Source organism: Chlamydotis macqueenii, chromosome 1 (assembly GCF_036417535.1).
Source record: "Chlamydotis macqueenii isolate bChlMac1 chromosome 1, bChlMac1.mat, whole genome shotgun sequence".
Classification (NCBI taxonomy): Eukaryota; Metazoa; Chordata; class Aves; order Otidiformes; family Otididae; genus Chlamydotis; species Chlamydotis macqueenii.
Window position 1 is genome coordinate 189,944,152 of NC_141556.1, and position 24,920 is coordinate 189,969,071.

General features: G+C 39.4%; 1 protein-coding gene across 3 annotated transcripts in view; it reads left to right on the plus strand.

Annotated features, from left to right (window-relative positions):
• The window catches only part of DCLK1 (doublecortin like kinase 1), a 257,253-nt gene that overhangs the window by 202,550 nt on the left and 29,783 nt on the right, over positions 1-24,920 (plus strand). For 2 of the 3 annotated variants that reach the window (XM_086771976.1, XM_086771974.1), the window contains exons 7-14: positions 4,973-5,057; positions 6,419-6,527; positions 11,433-11,490; positions 12,262-12,381; positions 18,127-18,273; positions 23,250-23,383; positions 24,070-24,147; positions 24,792-24,888. In XM_086771976.1, the coding sequence (XP_086628102.1) occupies positions 4,973-5,057; positions 6,419-6,527; positions 11,433-11,490; positions 12,262-12,381; positions 18,127-18,273; positions 23,250-23,383; positions 24,070-24,147; positions 24,792-24,888 (828 nt within the window). The remainder of the gene's footprint in view (positions 1-4,972; positions 5,058-6,418; positions 6,528-11,432; positions 11,491-12,261; positions 12,382-18,126; positions 18,274-23,249; positions 23,384-24,069; positions 24,148-24,791; positions 24,889-24,920) is intronic. The other variant, XM_086771975.1, reaches the window with a different exon arrangement.

Genomic DNA, 24,920 nt, shown 5'->3' on the forward strand with positions numbered 1-24,920 from the left:
TTCAGCATGAAGATTGTAGATTTGGTGTTTCTCCACTAAGTAATTTTTTTTGCCAGCTTTATACTGTTTACATGAAAACTTCTTTCCCATCTCAGCTGGCTGGGCCAAAAAAATGTAAGCGATTAAATAAAGGAAAATCAAAACCATTTTTCGCTGGATAGAGTTGGGAGAGGGAGTTTCAGTGTAACCCTTCGCTTCTTTCTAAATTGAGTAATAAAAAGCTGAGTTTGTCTTCTAAAAGATTCATCAAAATATATTATTTTACTATTTTGAACCAACTGTCCTCTGCTTTACCTTTTTTTTTCTCTGGAGATGTACCATTTTGTTGTATTCACTCACTTATTTCTTGCTTAACACTGTTACCTATTACAGGAATTTGTTGAACCCTTCAAAGTCCTTCAAAGCTAATACCTGCACTGGACTGTTGTCTTTATTTCACTATTCACCGTGTTGATCTTTAGGCTAAGGAATTGGCTGTTTCGGGAATTCATGCTGGCTGCCTTGCATAGGTTATTTATAGCCAGACTGAACACCAGTATGGGCTCCAAAAGAGATGAGCATGGCTGCTTAACTGTTCAGTTTTGGTTTTAATCCTATTTATCCTTGATGAGTTGAACTTTAGCATACACATATTACAGACACACATAGCTTTTTCTTTCTCTTTTTGTAAATTCTTCAGAATAGGGAAAATCTTAGGAGGCCTAATTTAAAGACACTAATAATTCCCTTATCCTGAGCCTCCTTCCTGAATTTACACTTTGTTTACTAATTTTAATCTTCACTTTATTAAGTCCATTTCTAAAAGAGCAGAATTCTGCATGAGATCCAAACATAACGTTGCACCTGTGTGTATTTCTCACATTTCATCCAGATGCTTCCTTCATGCTAGCAAAATACAAAGGAATCTATTGTTGAGAGACTTTGTAGACTCCATATGCACTAATAAAGGTTTTGAGAGGTTTGGAAAATATAATGCAGTGTTTGGAGTTTAAGATTCAGGAATCTGAATTGCATTAACAAACTTCCTAGTCATACTTGTTTAAGTTTCTTTTCATAACTGCTGATAATGGTAGTCCACAAGAATAATTCCCGCTGCTTAGCTGGAGTGGAATTCTAAGATTAATTTAGGACAAAGGTGAGTATGGGGAGAGAGAAATTACAGTAATATTTATTTTACTGCCTTTTTTTCATGGATTTAGCACAATTTCCACTGAGATACAAACTATTTACAAAAGAGTTGCTAAATAAATCTCCCAGAGAGACATGGATGAAACTCTATAGCGCTAATGTTTCCATTCACATCAATGAGATGTATGGTGTGCTGGCCATCTGTTACATAAACCTGAATAGGATCTGAAATCCTTACACCAAAGACCTGATTTTTTTATGCCATCGCTTTTATGGAGGTGTGCCATAAAAATGGCCATGTGCTGGCAACCTGTGCAACGGGACCCCTTTAAATCTGTGTAAAAGTGATGACATTTCAAGCACCTCTGCATCTCTTAAAATTAAAACAACTAATTGCATTAAGGTCTGTGTGTTGAAGAGATTATCCTCTCGCTTAGAGTTTGTTTTTCCCCCCCTCCCCATCTGCAATATCCCTGACGGGGTCCACAGCTGTGAGAGCAACAGTGCGCACGACAGACTGCCTCACGATTGGCAAGCCAACTGGAAGGAACGCCAAGACCCACAAGGATTGCTGGACCCGGAGGGCTTTCAGCTTGTGAGAGCAACAACGAGCTAATTAAAGTCTAAATAAACGGCATGGCCTTCTAGCTGAAGTAAAGATAAATAAATAAATGCCTGCATGTTGTTCCAGAGGACTGAATAAAGATGAAAATGTTTGTGTCGTGTTTACCTAGTAACGTCTCTTTGATTGTGAAGGGGGGGGTCTGTCAGCAGACCTGGTGAATGTATACAAATGTACCATTCCTGATTTATTTTTTAATCTGTTGTTTTAATAGGAGAGGTTCAGCAAAGGTAATTTAAAGTATGTGTTTTCTTCTTATTAAAAAAAAAAAAAAATAATTTAAAGCTTTAAAAATCCCAGTGTGTATTTTTAGCAAATGTCTTCTTAGCTACTGCTTCCCTGTCACCGGCGAGCCGTGCTTCTGCTCACGCGCTGGTGCTCTGCACGCAGATGTCGCCGAAGGGGCCGTGTGCTTTCTTTGCAGACCTGTGGTACGGTATATGCTGCTGATGCATCGCTTCAGTTCTTCTCCAGTTATGAACATCATCTTAGCCTTCCCATCCTTATGTAGTGTCCATAAGAAAAGAAATTGAGGCACTTAAAAAATTGATCTCATATTGATGTTTTATTTCCTGTAAATTTTCTACGGGCCACATTTTTTTTTCAGTTTGTTAACTAGACCCAGGCTAAATACATATTTAGGGTGCAATACCTAAGACAGATATTTAGGAGTGAATTTAATTTTAGTCATGTGTAGGCCATTAAGAATATTTGTATTTAAAGTGAAACACTTGCTGAAGTGAGCCCTCAGAGGAGTCTAATTTTGGAACGACCAAGCAGTCACAATTCTCAGCTAAACCTCGGCTTGAGGCTTCTTGAGAAATCAGGTTCCCAAGCAGAAATCTGAGTCTCTCTAGACACCCATTCTGAGAAGATGTGGCCACCAAGTTAGGTCTCGATTTTCACATCTCCCGTTCTCACGAATGAGAACAATGAGTGCGGAACTCTGGAAAGAGACCGTCAAACTGCTAAAGAAAGCTGCAGCGGTGCGTAGTCAGCAGTGCTTGACTTAACATCTGCCAAAAAGTGTCATCTTGCTATGTAAAATGCAAAAAACTGAATAATTAGTTGTTTGATAATCTACAGATAATCTAGCACTAACGTTTTTGTGTTGTACCCCTTAAATGTTGTAAAGATTAATTCCCAATTGTATATGTAACAAATATTAAACATATTTGAGTTGTAATTCCTTTAAGAAAATACCCTGTAGTGGGAAAAGAAGTAAGAAATTGCATGCCTGGTCAAGGAAAACAAACAGACACAGCAGAATGAGTAGAGAAAACATGTTTTTCTGTTTTCTTTCTACACAAGCCAGAGTGTAAAGGAAACAATTTTCTCATTACACGTGTATAAAAATAGGCTTTGAGAGTGACTTTTCCAGGCATGAGAACTCCTAGCATTTTCCCATTACCTTGATCCTCATCTGCTCATTTGTTCAAAACTGAACCAGAGGTAAGTTTTTACTGAGACGCCCTGCAGAGTTTAGCACAGGAACAGCACATACAGAAACACGTCCTAATCATGAAACAAGGGCAGCAGCATCTTAGCAAACTGCACAAAATCAGTCAGTGCTCACTTCTGTTGTCAAGAAGCAGCAAAAGTAGTCCAAAAACTGATTAATGGAATTTTTAATTCTGGTCAAAGCTCAGAAGAAATGCTTGGATGGATGAAAAGAACGAGCTGGTGCTGATTAAAAGAAAAAAAAAAGAAAGGCAAAGGATCTCTTGGTAGCTGGGATGTGCAAGCTCTCGGGATTATTTACTGAAAAATAGGCCAAGTTCAGCCTTTGTCTAAATCATCTGACCTTAATCTATTGTGGAAGAAATTAAAAGTTAGTCTGTTCAAATGAACTCAGCATACTGGCCAGCTTTTAACTCTGCTCACTGCCTTCTCCCTGGCTCTGTACTCTGCAAAAATCCCAACTGCTGCATCGTTAGTTGTTCCTGCTCCAGTCATCAGCTGTGCTCTACAGTGGCGGAGGAGAGAGATGGTTCCAAAGCTCTATTAAATTTGTAAAGTGGATTGGCACCCTGACTGTGGGCAGCTAGACACCTTGCAAACACAGATAAGGAACTGGCAGTGTTAGTTACATGCAGTACAGCCTGCAATTTATGTAATATACAGATTAAAGCAGATAATTAAATACTGCAGCACTTTGTAACCCCTCAGTATGCGAGCTATGTGAACCCAAGTAAGTTTTAGTTTTGGAAATCCTCTTAATGCTTCTCCTTTATGTTGCAACACAAGGACCTGAGGAAATGCCTTGTTTTGCTGTAAGTTTGAAGGGCCACTCTTGCATATGTAGCTTCTTCTAGTTTCCTTTGAAGATGGGAGAATCCTGAAGATACATTTGTATAATCATTACGCAGCTCAGGATTAAAGGTTTGGGTGAAATCTAATCCATCATCTCATACGTCTGTGAAGTCTTTCTAAAGTACAAGCCTAAAGTCCATACGTAGCTTACAGACATTGGTAGGTGCTGTGGAAGGCTTCCCTGGTGAGATCCTGCCTGCTATACATTTGGCATCCAAGCTGGGTGGCTATGAGTATCCTTCTAGAGACTATAGAGATACCATCCTCCTCCCCTTTAATGTATAGGCAAATGTAGACATTTGCCATGCAAGTACTTAAAACTGAGGTATAGACTCATGCCTGAAGTGCACTATACCCAATCAAATGCTTTTCCAAAAAAGTAAACATTATTCACCCTGACATTTTCTTTTCCCCATACATTACCATAATGATTTCTCCTTTCTAGAGCACAACTAGGAAGGATTTCGCCAGAGGGAGGTTTGCAAAAGTGAGGAATTCTGCCTGTAACAAAGCCAACGTCAGTCAAAACAGACGTTCGTGCTTCTAGTGCCTTCTGGGTTAACGATGTCATTGAGAAAACAGTCTCCTGCCTGCAGAGGGCATATAGCTCCTCAGTCTTCCCTGCCAAAATGTGTGTGGAGTAGGGAGAAACTAACGGACCATATGTAAAAGCATTGCTGCAGATGATGGATCGGGGGTATCTCCATTTACACAGGAGTACCAAAAGTTTAATTTCAGTGGAAAAACGGACTCTTCCCAAGCATCCATGTATCCCTCCACCAAAGCAAATGGGTACTTTACACAGGGAACACTGAAACCCCTCTGGGATATGTGTCCAGCAGGAACGTGCTGCAGGTACTCATGCTCCTTAAAAATCATCTGTTTTCATTTGTGTCTCTCCATTTCCAGAGCTCCCAACACAGTGGCTCCTCTACCTCATTAGCATCCACCAAAGTTTGCAGCTCTATGGATGAAAATGATGGACCTGCAGAAGGTAACCTTTGAAGGCTGACATTTCAAAGCAGTCAAAGTGGTGATAACAGCAGCTGTGTAGGAAATGAGTCATTCTTCCTGCTGGAGAAGGTGGGAGCGTTGCGGGCTGGATGACTCTCCTTGAGGAGGCTTGTCAGTCTTAGCAAAACAGTTAGGTTCACTCCGGATCAGATTTGATCTGGACATCCCTATTCAGAGGTGGGTTTGTTGCAGGATATTCGAGATGTTAATTCTGCAGGTGACGCAGTGCTGACTGGATTGTTTAACTAATTTTTTGCCTCATCTGTCAGGGTACTAAAGAGCATATTGCAGTCCTGGGTCTTTACTCAAAAATGATTACTCTCACCCTGTACTAAGGCTTTGAGCAAGTTGTGTCAGAGGGTGTCTGCTCCAGTACAGCCAGTTTACGCGCACGTAGACATAAGTGTGTGTCTATGCTCCGGTCTGACAGTCGCTCTTCATGCTGCCCGTGAGTTCAGGCAAACCCCAGCCTCCATGTATCGTAACATTCACTTTTAATACTGAGCTGGAACAAAGGACAGATAAAGATACCATTAAAACCACTGTCTTAAAGAGTGTAAATTCAAGCCACATTTCTGAGAGGCATTTTTTTAAGCGTTACGATACTTTTATAGTAGTTTGTATCAGCTGCAGTTTACAGTCAGCTTTTAGAGGCATGTTAGGTATTTGTAACACGCTATTTCAAATACATTTAAAAATAATGGTACATGAATGAGCACTAAAACACATGAAACTACAAACTTTTCTTATGCTTAGGCACTCTGTAATGCAATTTTACCTAAACATCTGGTACCCAGGTTGCATGCGAGGTAGTATTATTGAGAACATTTGTTTAAAAACTAAATATTTAATATTGGGGGAGGGGGAGAACTAGCACTTAGCACATGAGGAGTTTTATGGATGTCTCAGTTTACAGGATGTAATAAAATAAGTGCTTGAGTGTTGGACTTCTTTGGTACATATATTTAATCATGCTGTGTCAAGGAGTTCCAACCCTTTTGGAGGCTGGTCTGCGCTTGTGCAGATCACAGAGGCCTTTTCATAATTAAAAAAATACAATTTTGGTTTTGTCCTGGGGGCATATTGCAATGGGAATGGTAAACTATGTAACACTCGAATGGTGGTATGTTTGAGCCCCCAGAAGTCTTATTTTTCATTATTGTATCTGTGTGAAACCTGTTGAGTATATACAATGTCAGCAGCATGGTTTCACTGTACAGTAAGTGAGATACTGACTCCGAATGGTTTCCAGGCTCCTAAACCGTAGACCTAAAATGCATGTTATGTGCAACATCTGTGTTTCCTTCACTAACAATAAAAATGTACTAATGATTTTTTCAGAAGTGTTGGAGGAAGGTTTCCAGGTTCCAGCATCGATAGCAGAGCGATATAAAGTGGGAAGGACTATAGGAGATGGAAATTTTGCTATTGTGAAGGAGTGTATAGAAAGGTGAGAAGGATAATATGCTTATTACTGTAAAAGCAATCATTAATGTCATGCTTTTTCGAGATCATGTCTTTATTTGTAGGACCTAGGACATGTGTAATAAGGTAATGTCTCATTGCCAGATGGAAAAACTAGACTAATGCTCTCTCATATGAAAAAAAAAAAAAAAAAGAGTGAGTTGAAGGGACAATCCATGAATTTAATGCTTTGTGGGCTTTATATTTTTTTCCTACTGCACTCCACGTTATTGTACCAGTTCTTTGTGTTGAATCTTTCTCGTTTTACTGAAATAACATGTTTTCTTGCAGTATACTCTTGCAACTCTCCCTTTACATTAGACTGCTGAAACATTTCACATGTAGAAGCACTCTGTGAAGATATCGGGAAGTTTTGTATGTGCGATATAGTGATGGTGGTGAGCACAAAGAGCTGACTTTGGATCCATCTAGTCTGCCATCTGACACTGTGGAATAACTTCTTCCACGTTTATCTTTCATTAAATGGGCATCTGTCTCCTGCTTGCCTGCTTTATTCCATTGTATGAGCTCCATCCAACTTCAAGAGCCTGCACTGCAGACGTCAAAATCTGGCTTCTTCAGTGCCCTTTACTGTTAAGAGGAGAGAACAGTCACCCTTAAAGACTGATTTTAGACATCCACTCCAGGTTAGAGAAGTCACAAATCACCTCAAATGTCAGTGTTGCTGAAAGTGTCTAAGTTGAGTAGCTCAGGTGTCAGTTTGTAAGTCTGGTGAGGCAGGTCATGAACTGGGCTTTAACTGGCTTTACCCAACGTTGAGAGTGTAAAAAATAGGGAACAAAGATAGCTGCTCTGAGCAGAACTGCAGGTACCTTTTGGTGGTATTGTTAAGAACAGGAGAATATGGGGTAAAAAAGACAGAAGGTACCTGTATGTGAAATGATGGTAAGATCGCTTGTGTCAGAGGAGGCAGAAAACTGCCAGAGCTAGAGATGTCCAAAAGAAAGAACAATAGAGATGTCATGGTCTGATAATGAAATTCCACAAGTGAAGTGTTATATCCCCTATTACCATATACTAGAGAGGAGACTCTTACAGAAGACTATAACCTGACTTTGGGCTCAAAGAACGAACTTTTGCTCTTTAGCCTGAAAGAATGTGATTTTAACCCTGGAGAGTAAGTCAAGATTAGATCTTGTGGCAGATCATGATAAATTAGCTTGGCTGGTTTTACACTAGAGTCTCTTTGGAAAAAGACAGATCCCACTCTGCATCTGAAAGAGCCTGGCAAGTTGGAGACCATGGAGACAGCTGTTGGGGAAAGGAGGAAGAAGAGTGGATTTTCTATCAGCCGACAGTGCGCTTGTGGGACTTGGCCAAAGCTCTTGTGAGGCCTTTAGAGCTCTGTCAGAGTGAGTTCATGGTGAAGCTGATCATCTGGAGAGTGACAGCTGTTCAGATCAAACCCCAGGGTCTGAACACTAGACTGGGGAATATGGAAACCTAAAGGAAGCAAAGCAAAACAATATGAAATCAAGAAAGCACTGTAAAACCCTATGGAGGGGGCATGACTGATGAAAAACGTGGGTGAAAACACGTAACTAAGAAAAGAGAAAAAGGCAAGCTAAAAGTAAAGTGAGTAGTGTCTGAGAGAAACAGATTGCAAGGCAAAATAAAAAAAAAAAGGTTGAGGTTTTGATACACTGTCATTCAACTGAAAATGCCAGTTGTGCTGAGAGACAGTTTAAATGTGCTAGTGTGCATTTTACAACTCTTCTCAAGCTGAGAGAGAAGAAATGATCAAAATTAAAAATAGGTCCCACCACACCTAAAAGTAATACTGATTACAATATCCTCAAAAGCTTAAATGAAAACTGTTTCCTGTCATCTTGTCTATCCTCCTGGTCCCAGAAGTATCCGATAACATGATGTATCTAGCGAATATGTGCTCAAACAGCATGATTACTCAGGTATTCCCAGATACATACTCTTATGGTCTCTGAGCCATACTGTTCCATAGATCCCATTTATATCTGAGAGTTACTACTTTGGGAGAGCTTGAAAATTAAAGTAGAATTATTTCTGTTAGTTTCTGCTTCTAAAGCAGTATACTCTTGCCATCACAAGTGTGGAAGGAGAAATTAAAGGCTCGGAGGGTAAATTAAAGCCAGTACATGTAAAACCCCTTCAAAAACATTCTTCACAGTCTTTCTAAGCAGAAAATACCTCACTTCAAAATCTGATATGTCCATCATTTGCAGAGCCAGAATTGATGGGGTGATACTTGGGACAGAGGACTTTTCCACTTTCTTCTGACCTACAATTCCTGTGTGCATTAGACTTCAAAGGAATAGCGCCAAGAGGTGTTAAGCAAGTAGGAATGGGTCTTGTTACACATCTTCAGTGATCACATGGATACTTCTTCTCTGTAGCTGTGGAGACCAGGCCATGCGCACTGGTTAACAGCTCTGATGCGTCAGATGTATTCACAGGCATTTTCTTCTGGCAATGAACAGTCCAAATAGAAACCAAAAACAATTTTCAAAATTTTCATGTAGGGACTTCTAAATCCCATTTTGTGCATCTTGATGCCCATGCACGGGCACGCACACATGCACACCCAACAAATACATTTAATGCACACACAAAGGAGATAGATTTTTGTCTCCAATGCCGTGGAAGTCTCCGTGAACTTCGCAAAAGGTTAAAACAGCCAGGGAGCGTGGCACGCAGCCCTGTTAAGAACTAGAGCTCTAACTCCATGCCCTGCATTAGTGCTGTAGGTCCAGACTTTTATCCAGGTGTAATGTGTTTCCTACTTCGTGTGGCACCTTTTTATTGTTTGGGTTGAGTCGTAGGTGAGAGGTGATATGCTTGTTTCACTGTGAGTTTCTGGCACGGCTGTGCGTATTTTTTGGCGAGTGTGTAAGTTGCAGCGCTGCTGACAGCCTGTGGTTCTGCAGCTTTTTAGGGGGAAGGATTTGCATTATCTTAGCCTTAATTTTCTTTTTACCAAAACAAAGAGCAGTCAGAGTTGTCATCTGCTCGTTACATATCTGCTCCATCGTATGCGCAATTTGTCCTATGGTGTTTTTATATGTGTTCATTTTTAACTTTCAGATACTTCCAAGTTCTGACATTTCCTCACAAGCTCAGATTTCCCAGTGTTTTGGAGTACATGGAGTCTCCCATGGCCAACAAAAACCATCAATTTCCTTTCTCATGACAGAAAGGAAGCATTCCTAGGGCAACCAAGCAGCTTGACTTCTATTGAAAGAGGGCATATTTGGTCTGAGTTTGAACCCCAGATATCCTAATTTCTAATATTCCTTCTCCTACCTCCTCCCTCCATTCTCCAAAAATAGTGTCTGTATCTCTGCCTGTCCCCTCACTGAGCTGGGACTGTGGCATCCAACCAGCAGCACCGGGAAGGGGCACCCCACGGGGAGTGTGGCCCATTTCTAGGGGCTGTAGCATTAAACCCCTTTGTGGGGAGTACAGATATGAGAAGTTTTTAATTTTTTTTTGCTGAAGTCTTGACCACCCATACTGTATATTTTATCCAAGTCATAAATGTCGTCATCCAGTGTGATTTCTTTGCAGTCTTTTAATTGTTGTCTTAATGCAGACTAATACAGACTGTCTTTGCTCCCTGCTGACCTGGGAACTCAAACAGAATTAATAATTTGGGTTGGTGTTTTTTTTTCTTTTTACTGAAGTCCTCATTTTCACTTAAGTTAATACCTCGTGGTATATCATTGCCAGATGAGGTCTCCATGCTTAAATATGACTATGAAAATGCCCAATCATTTTCTTAATGCAGTGCTTTCAGTTTATGACTCACTTTGTATGTCCTGCTTGACAGACTGGGCAGTTTTAGGCACATTCATTTCTCTATTTAGCTTAATGTATGTCAAAGTAATGTATCAATTTAACTATGTTTTACTAAATGAAGACGGAAAAAAAATCACCCCATATGCCTGAGAGGTTATTTTTTTTTCTTTATTTTTTAACCGAACATGTGCAATATATTGGACTTCTGTAAACTAGATTTTTGTTACAAGCCAATAGCATTTCAGTAAGAGTTTTTTCTTATATTGTCCATTCTTCATTTAACCTTATCATGAAACTAGAGTTTGTGAACAAAGCTCCCTGATACTGTTCTTACAGCCATCTTTTGGTTTTGTAACTTGGTTAAGAAACAAGTTGATATTGTGCACTTCTCTGCAAGCTTAGTTTTCTGTCTTAGCATTCTATATAATAAATATCTATGTTTGTGGTACTGATAAATATTATGTAATTTTTTATAAAAAAAAAAAACACACCCAAAAGGAAATGTGCTCTCATCTTGAACTAATTCTTTATAATTTCTTACTGTCTCCAGAACCTTTCATGTTCTGTCCCATAAACATCATGTTTAACTCTGCTAGGTATCATATACTTACTGAATACATTAAACATTATTCAAAGGACTGGCTTGTTAATCTTAGCAGTTGCGAATGCTAAGATAAAACGAGTAAATTTTCATTTTAAGTAAAAAAATTTTTTGTTTAATAGAAAACAAAACCTTTTGGTTTTTGGAAGATTTGGATCTGTAAGTACTATATAATATTTTTACATAAAACTACAGAAAAAAAATGACAAATAATACTACAAAATGAAAAATGCAAGTGATTTTGTTTCACAAACATTGAAATGTCTACATTTTTTTTTAAAAAATGCTTAATGCTTTTTCCTCAGGCACACATATTCAATAAATTTGGCTCAAGTTCACAATTCCAGACAGATCCAAGCTTCATTTCTTGACAAAACAAATACTTGGATAGAATTCTTGCCCAGACCTATTGTGCTCAATTGACAAATATAAACTTGTCTGAGAGAAATATTCAGTACAACTGAACATACATTTTTTTCTTTTTTCTTTCCTTAGATCAACTGGTAGAGAATATGCTCTGAAAATAATAAAAAAAAGTAAATGTCGAGGAAAAGTAAGTACAAAAAAAAAATTAAATTAAACCAAAATATTTTTTTTTCCAAGAAACATTTTATGAGAGATCACTCTGAAGCTGTTGGTATTTGTCTTCTTCCTGGCAAGTGTTAGAATCTTTTTGGGGGAAGCCTTTGCCTGCCCTCTGGGAGACCCTTGGAGTATCAGTATAAAAGGCTGCAATGTGCCTTTCTAGATGTGTGTGTTCATTCTCCAGTTGGTTGGTTATGTGTGGGTGCACTCATTCCCTTTGCTTCTTGCCCTGTAATTATGTCCCCTAGCTTTCAGAATCCCAGATGTTATAGAAAACAGAAAAAAATAATACTAATAATTGTAGCAACACCAGTCAGTATGTCTAAACAGTATACAAGGTTAACCAAATTGATATCAGTTTTATAGTAAGGGAATTTCTGTTTGCTTTTGAAATCTATACCAAAAGATTTTCTGAGAGGATGCTATCATATTTTTAAATTGAAAGATTCTGCATTGGAGAAAAATTTTAGGAGCTTCCATATTTAACTTTTCTCTGCATCAGAAACATGTATTTTCCTCCATTTCTTTTTCTATGTTCTACTCTCTGTTCTTCTTTCAGTTGTCACACTGATGTTGTTTCTCGATGTGTTCCTTACATGTCGCTGGAGGGCACGTCTGTTACCTTTTAAAAAACTCTGAAGACATGCAGGTCCCATTTCTCTGCATTTTCCGCTGTACAATGCAGGTGGCAGTTTTTCCCAGCAACTCATAGTCATTAAAAATTTCTTTTATGTGGCAGGAGCACATGATCCAAAATGAGGTATCAATTTTAAGACGAGTCAAGCATCCCAATATTGTACTTCTGATTGAGGAGATGGACATGCCAACTGAGTTGTACCTTGTCATGGAACTTGTAAAGGTGAGTATTTTGGAGATAAGCTGCTCACTAAGAGTTGTTTCAACCATATTCAGAAATTTAATTTGGTACTAAAGCTTACTAAAAATCATAGAATAATTTAAAATGTAAGGGATCTCTAAAGGTAGTCTTGTCCAGCACTCTACTGACTGTCAGATATTTTACAGCTCTCAAAAATTTCTAATATTTATGTCAGTTTCTGAAATCCACACTCAGAAATAGTCTATGGATAACACTTTGTTAACACCAGTTTTATTTGCTCCTGCAAAAGAGTTCTCTTTAAAAAGTTTTATCTGAAAAAAAAAGACATCTGCCTTGAGATGAATTGAAAATGCATCCAGTCCAAATAGCTGTAAATACCACCCTTCAAAAGTCAATATTCTTTGATAAAATAGAGTTTATTAAATTTTGTTAATTTATGTTACAGTTAAGCAATATTTTCTGTCTTTTTTTCTCTCATGATTTATATTAATATATTGTCAGGCTTGCCTCCTTGATAATAATCTAAATTTAAGCTGGAGGAGAGAGGAATCTAAAGGGAAAAACCTACTATTTAAAGCAGAGTTCTATTCTGAAAAGTAAGTTTGTGAATGCAATGTTTCATGTTTGAGGCCTTATTTATGTCTTCGTAGTATCTATGGTGGAATTACATATTCAGACTGGATTATGAAACTCAGACCAAGTCACCTCTTGCCCCCATACTGTCAGCAGTGCGGTGCATGCAGTATGACTTTAGCTGTCCGTTCTGGTACTAATACACAAGTATGTCACTGTGCATAAAAGGTGGTAAAAATACATTTGAGTAAATTGCCCGAATTAGGATAGAAAACCACTGAGGACATGTTGTCCTCCGTACTTACTTAAACAGAATACAGCTGTTTTTCACATTCACTAATGGCATTAGCGATTCTCCTCCCTTCCTCAGCTATTCTGCGGGAAGGAGATCTTTCCAGCAGCCACCTCTATTTGTGTATCTTGATCAGCATTTTCTCTTGGGGCAGCCTATCATTCCTACACCTGGGAAATCCCCAGTTTTAAGTGTTTAAGGAAAAAGATTACAAGAAAGCTGTGCAGCAGCAGCATTTCTGTGCAGGCTTGTTGTATGTGCATGCTCAACACTTGTGAGCAAAGCAGACACTCTGGACCCTGGCACCCAGATCTCTTCAACCTCTCTTAAATTAACTGTGGTCGCCTTCTGTAGGCATGCTCTGGACCTGTGGTTAGAAGCAGACACCACCAGAGGTCGTGAGAGAAAACAATTTTGGCAAGCAGGATTGTTACCTGCTTTGCACTGGTTGTGAGTGGAGATTACTGGATGGTCTTAATGTAGGCACCTCGTTGAGATGTTAGATTGGATGATCCCAGGTCCAAGTGTTTCTTAAAGAACTTCTCAATTTCTGGGCTGGAATAGGAGAGCAAGGAGAATGAAGTTTTTTGTTTCCTTCCATTGTCCCCTGTGCTCCATGGCCACTGTGGTGACACAAGCCGTGTTCCCAGTGCAGAACTGGGAGGCTGTCAAGTGTGACCCAGTGGCTCAATGGCTATAGATTTTCCCTGTCTTTGTGGCAGGCTGGGACAGCCTTGTTACCCATGAGAAACTCAGGTCATGCCCCACAGCTTAGGAGATGGCAACATTGTCCTCTTAGGTTTGAGCCTGCCAGATGCCCTACTTGGACTGAGTGGTGCTATGGAGCTTATGGTCCTGCTAATCCTACTGTCCACCACCTCCAAGCTGTGAGGAAGCACACTGAAACCTACTAGTGGCAAGGAGCTGACAGGATACCCAGCATCTCCATTTTGTCTCTGATGGAGATGTTAAATCCTAAGAAAAAAGCAAAATGCTGGCACTCTCCCACACCATGAATCCTTCTGTGTAATCAGTCCCAGAAAAATTTCCCCACATTCTTCATAGTCACAGCCCTCTCTTGCACTCAGGAGTGCAATGTGAAATAGCACAGTTTCAGATCAGATGCCATTAGCCATCTATTTTAATCATAATTACAGCTCTTTTCTATGATAAGTGAGCTCACTCTCAGATCCGTGCTACTGTAGGTTTTTCCCAGTGTCCATGAGAGCTTTCCACTGAAGGTACCACAGTACTCTTGCGCAGCATTGTAGTCTCATGTAGCCACAGCTTCAGCCTACACTGACAAATCCTTCATCCTGGCCCCATGAGGTCTGCTAAGAAGTAAAAGCTGTGCCTTGTCTAACATGCCAAGATGTAAGCACATAGCTGGTTTTCTGGGTGCAACCTGCTGCGCTATTCATGCTTGAAAAATGCGCAAAGTGTAGTCTCCGGTGGCTTTTTATTCAAAGTCCTACTCAGCTAAATAACAGAGAAGGGCACCAAAAATCCTTACAAAGTAACTAGCCTAAAAGGTGTATATAAAGAAAACTATTCATTATATTCACTTTCTGGGAAAATCTGATTTTTTGCACTCTTTTCTTCTTTACTCTTCAGGATTGCTGCACATACCAAGATATTTATGCTTTTCGTTATGCTGTAGAAGGGCTTTATAGGCATCTCCGTAGTTCAGATATCCTAGAGAGCACTGTTTTAATGTTCTTTACTTTTATCTGGAATAATAGAAGAAATTCAGAAGAAGTATCCTGATCTTGTGAAGTTAACTTTGTTTCTTTGAAGCAAACATCTTTTCCTTAATATTTAACTGGGGAAAAAAGCCACCTTATGCTATATGGGTACCGGGAAAGGTATTTCTGGAAAGACATTAATTGTTAATTCACCAATTGCTGACCGTTACCATTTCATAGCGTGCACTGCTAGAATTGATTAACCATCTGTTATTGACTGACTTTTGAAGACCTGACTTTAAATCAAACTCACAGTCAGGAAAGAAATTCAAGGAGAAAAGGCTTGATGCTGGAGAGCACGGTTTCAGTTAATACCACCCTGCATTAATTGGCAGTAACATGTTTGACATAAGTGGCTGCTGCAGATACTGCCCTCACCTCATGGCAGATTGGCCGTTCATTGCTTTGTAAAGTGTAAGAAAAAGCACTTCATAAATACAAATATAAACACATTGCAAGTGGTGCTTGTAAAAGGAAGCAAGGACCTGGTTTCTGGCACATTGCCTTTTTACACAGCGAAACAAAATTGTTATTCAAACCTAACAGGGGTTTGGCCAATTTAACAAGCAAGATTTATTGCAGAGTTTCCTTTACTGCTCCAGGATATGATTTCACTTTTGCAGAAGAAAAGAGAGATTATATCATTTACATAACAAGGTAATAAATAAATAATTGGTTACTGTACTTCCAAGTATACTTCCTCATGTGCACAGATGATAAAAACTGCATTCAGATGTTGCTGGTCCCATTTCACTCCAGAACAGGGGATTGAAGACTGAAATGTCATCCTGAACTCACCCCTTGTGCCTGAATAAATGATAGTGACCTGCTGTGTGAATCGGCTAAGCAGAACCTTGCAGGTTAAAGTGCTCTTCAGGGAAAGGGAAGTCTGAAAACAATTCTGCCTGATATAGCTGTCAGCTCTGTTAACTCTTTCCACCTCTCCTTTAACTGCAGAGGTGGAAATAGGTGGTAAGAAACTGTACCAAATAGACTGCTTAAATGGAGAAAATTATTCTGCTTCAGGTTGGCTTGACTGTCTGTTAATGTGCTCCGCAGCCTCTATCATTTTCTGAGTTTAGATTTCTCTTGGCATGAACATTTGTTCTTTTTCTTCTGACTTTAGGTCAAAATTTTGCGTTCTCTTTTCAAAGTTCAGCTTCTCTCCTTCTTGCCCCTCATGTCTCAGTTCGAACTGTTTTCTTTGTTTGGAAGCAGATACTTTGCTGATGTTATTGACACTTCTCCTGAGCATCTGGAACGTATTAGATAAGACCAAAGATGTGTCTAATCCACTACCTCATGTTAGAAAGCAGCTGGTACAGGGGCTCCACAGGAAGGAGCTTAGGGAAGACAGATTATTTATCCCACATATTTTGCCACATGCTGATATCTAATACTTAGGGATCAGGTGATGCCACGAAGTACATGGTATTGTACTTTTGCCAAATACTTGGCCTTTCTCTCTAATCCTCTATCTGGTTTAGCTTGGCCTTTTATTCCTCTTTTTGCTTGACACTGTGTCTTGATCAGTCACCAGCCAGAGCAAGAGGATTTGATGTGGTCCAGATTTGACAATGGTTGGATCCAAAGCTGGAGTTTTACATCTACAGTGGGAATAAACCTGCCCTGGCAGACTTCAGCTGCACCTCGACAATGCACAATTTTTACTATTTTGTTTGGGTTTTATGAACAAGTAATGTCTGTTTTCTCAGGTTTGAGTCTTTGGTGGTTGTCTTCTCATACCTTTTTCTCTGTAGGCATGATTCGTGGAAAAATTATTTTTCTGTTTCTTCGCTTTCCTCCTTTCTCTTAGTGAAAACAGTGTTTACTCTGCAGCTGAGCATTAAATAAAAAAAAAAACCCTAGCAAATAAATAAGGCTGTTGATAAAATAATGAAAGTTGGCTAAGCTAGGACTCGTCTGTTGCCTTCAGAAAATACCTACTTTTTGTTTAAAATACAGTCTCCTGTGATTTTTTTTTCTCTTGATGTTTTGACTGAAGATGGTATTTTTTGCATTGTTTTGGCAGAATTGTACTTTCCATCTCCCCCTTTTTTTTTTTTCTGATCGATCTGTGTTTTCTTTATGATGCTGCTTTGATTTTTGCCAAAGGCCCAATACCTCTGAGTAGTATCTCTCAAAAAATGTTTGTTTTTTTCTCCACTCTGTCAAGCTTCCTCCTTAATCTCTTCTTTAAACTTATTTTTTGGTCTTTCTCCAAGCACTTACATGTTCCTCAGCCCTCTTGCCAGCTCAGCCCTGGAAATATAGTCCACATGTCATGGCTGCCTCAGATCTTGGTGAAGATCATTTCAACTTTGAGGACTTCCACTTAATTTTCCTTTTTTTTTTCTTTCTTTCTTTCTCTCTTGTCTTCTTGTTTTTTGTTTAGCTGGCAGTAGCTTTTATCTGAATTAGACAGCACAGTGAGCTGGAAATGGCAAAAGCTGCCATCTGTATTTGTAGCCTCAGTGAAATACTAATGTTAAATATTGTCTTTCAGTATGATTGTCTGACATATATGCTGGAAAGTTCTTCGGCATTATCTGCAAGAAGCATCACTCTACCAAAAAAAACTCATATCTTGTATAGAAAATGTTGTTTCTAAAATCCACATTTTTAAAGCTTCATGAGACAGAAACAGACTTTTAAAATAGGCTGGCAGTGATGACAGGTTGCTGGTTTGAGTTTTACTCAGGGTTCCTTCATCTTTCTGGAGTTCAGTCAGGCTTTGGGCGAAAAAATGATGTCAGCCTGTTTGCGATGATAATGAAGAGTGGCAAGGATTGGTACGCAGCATCGTGACAGTCAAGTATCTAGGTATGCCAGAAATTTGCAACAGGAGCTCTGAACACACAGGTTGGCAAGTGCTGGACATGTTACAAAAGCAGCAGCAGGTGGGAGCGGTTTACCATAGAGATTCTGGCCTCTTGGCTGACTGACTAAGCCGTGACAAATGGTTCTGAATTACTGATATGTTCAATTTCCATTATGGGAAATGTCATCACAGTACTCAAAGTTTATAGCTGCAAGGAAACTGTGCTGCTCCTCCCTCCTCCTCCTCTTCTATAAATGATGCTCCTTGATCTTCCCTAAATTTTTCAGTCATTTCACAAGCACTGTTGCTAATAGGCCATGATCATTTTGCTCCAGGGAGGAGATCTTTTTGATGCTATTACTTCCACCAACAAGTATACGGAGCGAGATGCCAGTGGGATGCTTTACAATCTGGCCAGTGCCATCAAATATCTTCACAGCTTGAACATTGTCCACAGAGATATCAAGCCGGAGAATCTACTGGTAAGTGAAGATTCAGTTTTCAGTATTGTTGATTAATTGGGAGTGTGCGAGAGAAGGTGTGCACTGCTCCCACCTTCCACACACCCATCAAGTTTATTTCAATATTTTAAGTCATTGGTCTTTTAATTTTAACTGTAGCATTGTAAAGCTCTCCTAAGAATGACAGCTATCACAAGAAGTACAGTAAGATAAGCTGGTATGTCTAGACTGTTTCCCAGGACACAGCGACAGAGTTGTTCCAGTGATCACTAGAAGTGACCTTTCAGTAAGCTGCAGTATAATTTCAAGCTTCTCATGAATACAAAGGCGTTCTGACCTCAATAGACTATTCTGTACTTCTGCAGCTGCCTCATTAATTAGCAGCAGTTCAGTTTTACGAACGTGATGGGTGTAAAGGTTGTGCCCTAATCTTGTCGTACCTCAGAGCACAACCAGGGAGAGACTCCTGTCTCCTTCCTTTCCCTGCTGCTTCTCCCGAATGATCCTATAGCACTTTTTATTAAGCTACTTTCCCAAATAGACAGCCAAAATTTTCCTTTTCCTGACTCAATCTATATGAGCCCCATCCACTGAAGACAATGAAAAACATACCCTGGCAAATAGACCTTCTTCTGAGAATTTTGCACTCTTGGATGTAACAATTGTGTTCTCCAGCTGACATAGTTTTATTTCTTCTGATAAATTAATTTCTCCTGATTATTTTGCTGTTCTCTGAGTTTCCTGAATTTGCTGACATTTGCTGACGTCCCAATTTTCCATATACTCTGCAACCCTAAAACAATGTTTAAGACACCTAGAATGTCCATTCTGTCAGTTGTGTGCTTTCTGCCATGACTTAGTGCATTCAGTCCTGCTTGACACTGAAGAGGTTTTATGGGAAAGTTGACTCAAGTAGATCTTACTAAACTTCCAGGGAGTGGGATTTTTGCCTTTGAGGTTCCTCTATTGGCAGGTGCCTTTATAGTTCTTGGTGAGGAAGTAGCCTGCCCTCATTTTCCAGAAGCTGCTAAAAACACATTGGGTAGAAGTTTCACCAGGCACTAACAATTGATAATCCTTTCACAGCCCTTGTGCTGGTGTTCATAGGTGGCTGCATGCAGAAGTTATAGCATTCATGTGCCAGGATTCATTAATACCGTGACTTGGAGTGTGCAGGAGGGTCTTGGTCTGGGGTAAGGCTTGCTCTGCTGCTGTCTTGAGACGTCTCTAAATGCTTGAAGTCTGACACCAGTGGAGTGAAACTTTTGGAGGAGGAGAGAAAGGTAGGCAGGAGGTGGGGCAACAAGGAGAAGATTAGATTTGTCTGCTCAGCCATCTCTGCTGATTACCCACTGGCAGGAATGATCACACTGTTTGTGTTGTATCTGCATTGTTTCTGAGTGATTTTTCTGGTGTTGTGCATATGTAAAGGTCCTGCGTTGATACTGAGCAGTGAGGATGTGGCTTTTAATCTCTTGAAGCATCCTAACTCTCAAAAGCTAGTATTTGATTCACAAATTATATTAATTCTCTAAGGTTTATCAGGTCATTGAAAGAAACTAACGCTGTTTTGGAAGAGTGAGTGCTTTGGAACCAGCCTTACTTGAGTTCTGACCCTGTCTCTGACATTGGCTGTCTGTGGCCTTAGTGTCTCTTGACCTTTCTATTTTTATCTTCTTATCTGTCAAGTGGGATGGGTAGTTCCTTGTATCAGAAGATTGCAATTAGGGTTATTTTCATGACATTTATAAAACACTTGCAAAATGCTATATGGGTCTTAGCCTTTCTGTTGCTGAAGACCTTCTACATGCCTTCTGTAGCCCGCCTTTTCCTTGCAGCGCTGTAACCCTTCACCTAAGTGGTCATGGCAGTATTTTTCCCTTGTTATTGTCACACTGTTGCTTTCATGCCATTGCTGTCACAGTCTTGCACCTGCAAACACCGGTAGTGTTATTACAGCAGTTCTCCTGACCACCAGTGTGAGAATCAATCCTTTCCCCCTCTGCCCTTTTCCTACCCGTGGGTTGTAGCTTTAGGTTTAGGGAAGCCTATAACAGGCATACCCAAAGTGGAGCAACTAATTGGAGTGAGAGGCAGCATCTGCTCTGATCAATACATGCCCCAACACTAACAGTCCCATTAACAGGAAAAAACAACAGGGAGGATGAGCAAGGCCTGACAAAAAGCTTCAGGAAAAATATAGGGGGCTGAAGGGGAACATGCTGCTCTGGAGAGAGTGCCCAGAGGAGGATGCTCATCTGGAGCCTCCTTACTGCATCCCTTCCCAGCTCCTGGGAGAGCTTTCCCTTTCAGCTCCCTCTTTCTCTTTTTTAATTTTTCCTTTTCCCTAAAAGTAACTTTCATGCTTAGAGCTGATGTGTGCCATCAGCTATAGACTCTGCTGTTGAAACTTTGTGTGTGTGAACCTGTCTCAGTGTCCTATGTGCAACACCAGTTATTTCTATAAGTGCTTAAATAGTCCTTATTATCCTCAAGGCATGCAAAGCCCACCTAACAGTCAACTGTCCAAGAGTTTAGGGTATGCTGCATACCTGTGATTTTTTTTTTAGCTTTTTTTTTTTGTTCTCTAGAGAGTCTCCCATGTTTTAATTGTAACATTTTTCATAATTGCTGCTATTTAGCACGTTTATTTTGTCAAGTCATGGGATGTCTTTATGGCCATATAATAAACCCTAGAGAACAACTTCTCTGACTGTTGCCATCTGCACTGATCACAAGAGCAGCTTAGAAAATACTGACAGTCTTTATAGTAATAGGATACATATGGCGGCACACAATTATGTGTGGCTGCATTCAATTAGTGTTGTACAATTACACAGTTTTATTGCTTAGTTAAAACAGTGAAAGCACTACATAGTGGGTAATTTGCACTAACCCCCATTTCTTTAATTGCCCTTCAGTATTTAAATGCAGTGGAACATATATAGTGGTGGTTCTGAATAACATGAGCATTAAATTATCTTTCACATTCCTTGACTGGCAAGTGACATACCACAGCTTCACATTGGGCTCCTTTTTATATGGAGCTGTAACAGGGTGAGGAAAAGTTACTTTCTTCAGTTTTACAAGTCAACTGAAGTAGTTTTCCAAGGAAAGTAATTCCTGGAAACAGATGGGGCAAAATACTAGAAAATGCACAGTACCCAACTTTCTATATTGGTAAATATTGCCAAACAAGCCTTTTCCGTAATTAATTTCTAGGATATATGAGTCATACAAGGTACGGTCTGTTGAAGGAGGGAGCTTACGAACGTTCAGTAGGTTAACACAACTCAGAGAGGGCTGAGAAAAGATAACTGCATGAAATAGAATACGAGATGCTAATTAAACTGGATTCAGCTCTTGATGTCTAAGTGCACACTTTACATTTTTCAGCAAGTGAATGCTTAAAGCTCTAGCCTCTAGCCTTTAATTAAAACTGTTGTTGAAATTAGATTTATTACTGCCATTTCAGAGAGCACTTTCTTTAGTTTCAGGAACCAGATGTATTTAACAATCTGTGTTTTTAATAAAACTATAATTGCTTTTTTTTTTTTCCCCCAGTGCTTTTCTATAAGCCTATCTTTTTTTCCAGCTTAGTAGCAGAGAAATGTGAATCCATATCAAATTGCCGGTCTTCTTAAAGATCCAGTTGTATTGTTAAAAATAACATAAGGAAAGGAGAAGAATTTTGTGTATTCTGAATGTCTGCTTGTGGCTGTATCAGCTGGTAGCAGGGATTCATGACAGAGAGAGGTTTTCTCTCTAGACATGACTAACATTAACAAAGGAGAAACTGGGGGGGCTGTACAATATACATGCACATATATATACATGTATAATATGTATAACATAACAATATAGTTATGAGCTGTAGCAGATCTGTAGCAAACAGTGATGAGAGACTTCAGGATTTAATTTTTTCACCAAGTGAACTATTCAAGGGTCCATAGCAGAATTGTATTTTTGCAAGAAAAAAATCTAGGATTTTCCTCTGCAAACCGTTGTCGATAAATGTGATTTCTGATGTAGGAGTAGCTGATCAAGATGAGTATTAAGGATAATTTTGATTTTGATTGTGAAGTATGATACCTTCTATTTTTGCACAGTGTTACTGCTAATTGTTGTCAGGATTCACTACTGGTGAGCCAGGGTGCATGGAGGTTTGATTTGGGTTGCAAAATAAAGTGATGCATATATATTTTAAGAAGAGCGCCTGTAGACTTTTTCCATTTTTAAGGTGGTAAGCAGCATTTAATTGCATGATAAACAATTTCAAAATGGAAAGCAAGAATCCAAACCAGAAGCTGGATTAAAGAAAGACTCACAGGCTAGTGTTTCATTTAGATGCATTTTAGTCTTTTTTTTTTATTTTAAACATTTTTTCTACGTTTCCAGTGTTTGCAGATTTGGGGTTGTTCTTTTGCATTGAGCCAGCTTTTAAAATTGTGCATTTTTTACATGTTTCTAGCTTTTTTTTTCATGTGACTATATCTTAATCTCCTTTTGCACCCATAAAAACCCATGAAAGATCATATTGCTGCTGTGAAGACCATGTTTTAAGATGGAATTTTTACGTTTACTCATTAACAATCATTGATTATGTCCGTTGATTATGGTAACAAACAAACAAACCACTAAGACACTAATTGGTGTTATAACAGTCATCCAAGGAGAGGACCGTGTTTCTTGGTGAAATAGTCCAGCCAAGTTTGTTTGGTCAGACCTTTGCTTCTGGCCTTCTTCAGATTCTAGCAAGTAGTATGTCCTTTGTTGGCCGGGTAGAGATGTGAGTCTTTCACAGACACCCTGAGTACATTCAAGGGAAGTTGTCCAAATTGTTTGTGACTTTTCAAAGCATGCAGATAAGTACGTTGTAGGTAAGGAGGAAAAAAAAAGACTGTAAATGAAAGGGAATATTTCAGGCAGTTAGTAAATTATATAATAGTTAGCTTGATGGTATTGTGTTAAATCTTTGAATTTTCCTCCTGATTTAGGTTTATGAACACCAAGATGGAAGCAAGTCCCTGAAGCTAGGAGACTTTGGCCTAGCAACAGTTGTGGATGGACCTTTGTATACTGTTTGTGGGACCCCAACATATGTAGCTCCAGAAATCATTGCTGAAACTGGGTAAATCACTTCTACTGATGATTCGTTGATGTGTACACAAGTGGAGCATGTTCTTGCCAGTGTGCCAGACAGGAGTGCTTGCAATTAAGATTTTTATGCTGCCTTTACTTGGGTATGGTGCAGAATCATGGCTCATAGAACAATTTAGTTCGAAGGGATCTCTGGAGGCTGTCTTGTCCAAACTAGCTCAGGGCAGGGTCAGCTTTGGAGTTATTTCAGGTTCCTCTGCCAGTTGTTGGCCTCAAGCTTCTCAGCTTAACACTGGCATTTGCAGATACAATAAAAGTAATTCTTAAGCTGTCCTCAGAGACTGCTAACTACCATTCACGTAAGTTTACTTTGTTATCACACACTGTCCTCTTCTTCTGATTTCTTCTGCAGAGTAAATGCCAGCTGGCTTGAGCAGCTGGTGTCACCTTTGCAGGCTTCATGTTGGTAGGCATCACTGTCTAACTCAAGAATACAGCACAACGTCTTCTGTGCACTCGTACATTCTGATCTAATGTAGTTTTAAGATGTAAATGTAAAAAAGATTTGAAACTGGAATTAGGATAGGTAGGTAGGACATAGAGAAAGTTCAGATGAGACTGTATAAGAAATTATTAATAATTCTGATAGTTTCCTCTGTTCTTGTACTGTAATTCATAGGAGTCAGATGTCTCTAACCATGTCTCTCACACTTCTAGATATGGCTTGAAGGTGGACATCTGGGCAGCGGGTGTGATTACTTACATCCTGCTCTGTGGTTTTCCTCCGTTCCGTGGGTATGGATTGATCTATTCAACCATCCTTGTTCTGTGAATTGATCCCTGTGCTGCTTTTGCATTAAGCACAGGGATTCCCACTGGAAAAAGTTCTCTGCTCATAGGATTTGTCTTTTCCTGTGCTCTGCATAGTAATTTACACAAACCCCATAAATGTCTGTGATTTTACTGTAAAATCTCTGTCTCATGTTTGTTTAGTTTAGTTTAAACTTCATTGCATTATAAAACAAGAGCCTTCATTACAGGTTCTGGGTGCCTTTGCCTGATGTTTAAAATACACAGTGAAATAAGCATCTTCTTTCATGGACCAAATACAACATATTTTGTGGTCGGTAAAAGGTAATTAAAATGTAAGCCACTTAATAAGGACATGTCAGATCTTTTCTCCCCCTCAAAGCAATTGCAAAGTTGTTGACAATCCTAAAGACAAGCAAGTTACCTCAGAAAGAATGTACCAAATGCACTTTGGTTTATGACCTCACCATTCACACCCACGGTTGCATGCTTAGGGGGAATCAACAGCTTCCAAAACCATACTAAGAGATCGCCCATTAAAAGCAATTTCAAGAAGACTATTGAAACCAGCTCTGAAATAACTTCTTTGTGCGTTTTGTTGTTGGTTTTGTTTGGTTTTTACTTTACAGAAGTGGAGATGACCAAGAAGTGCTTTTCGATCAGATTTTGATGGGACAGGTGGATTTTCCATCTCCATATTGGGACAACGTTTCTGACTCCGCAAAGGTGGGTGTTATAGTTGATGACAGAATCATAGA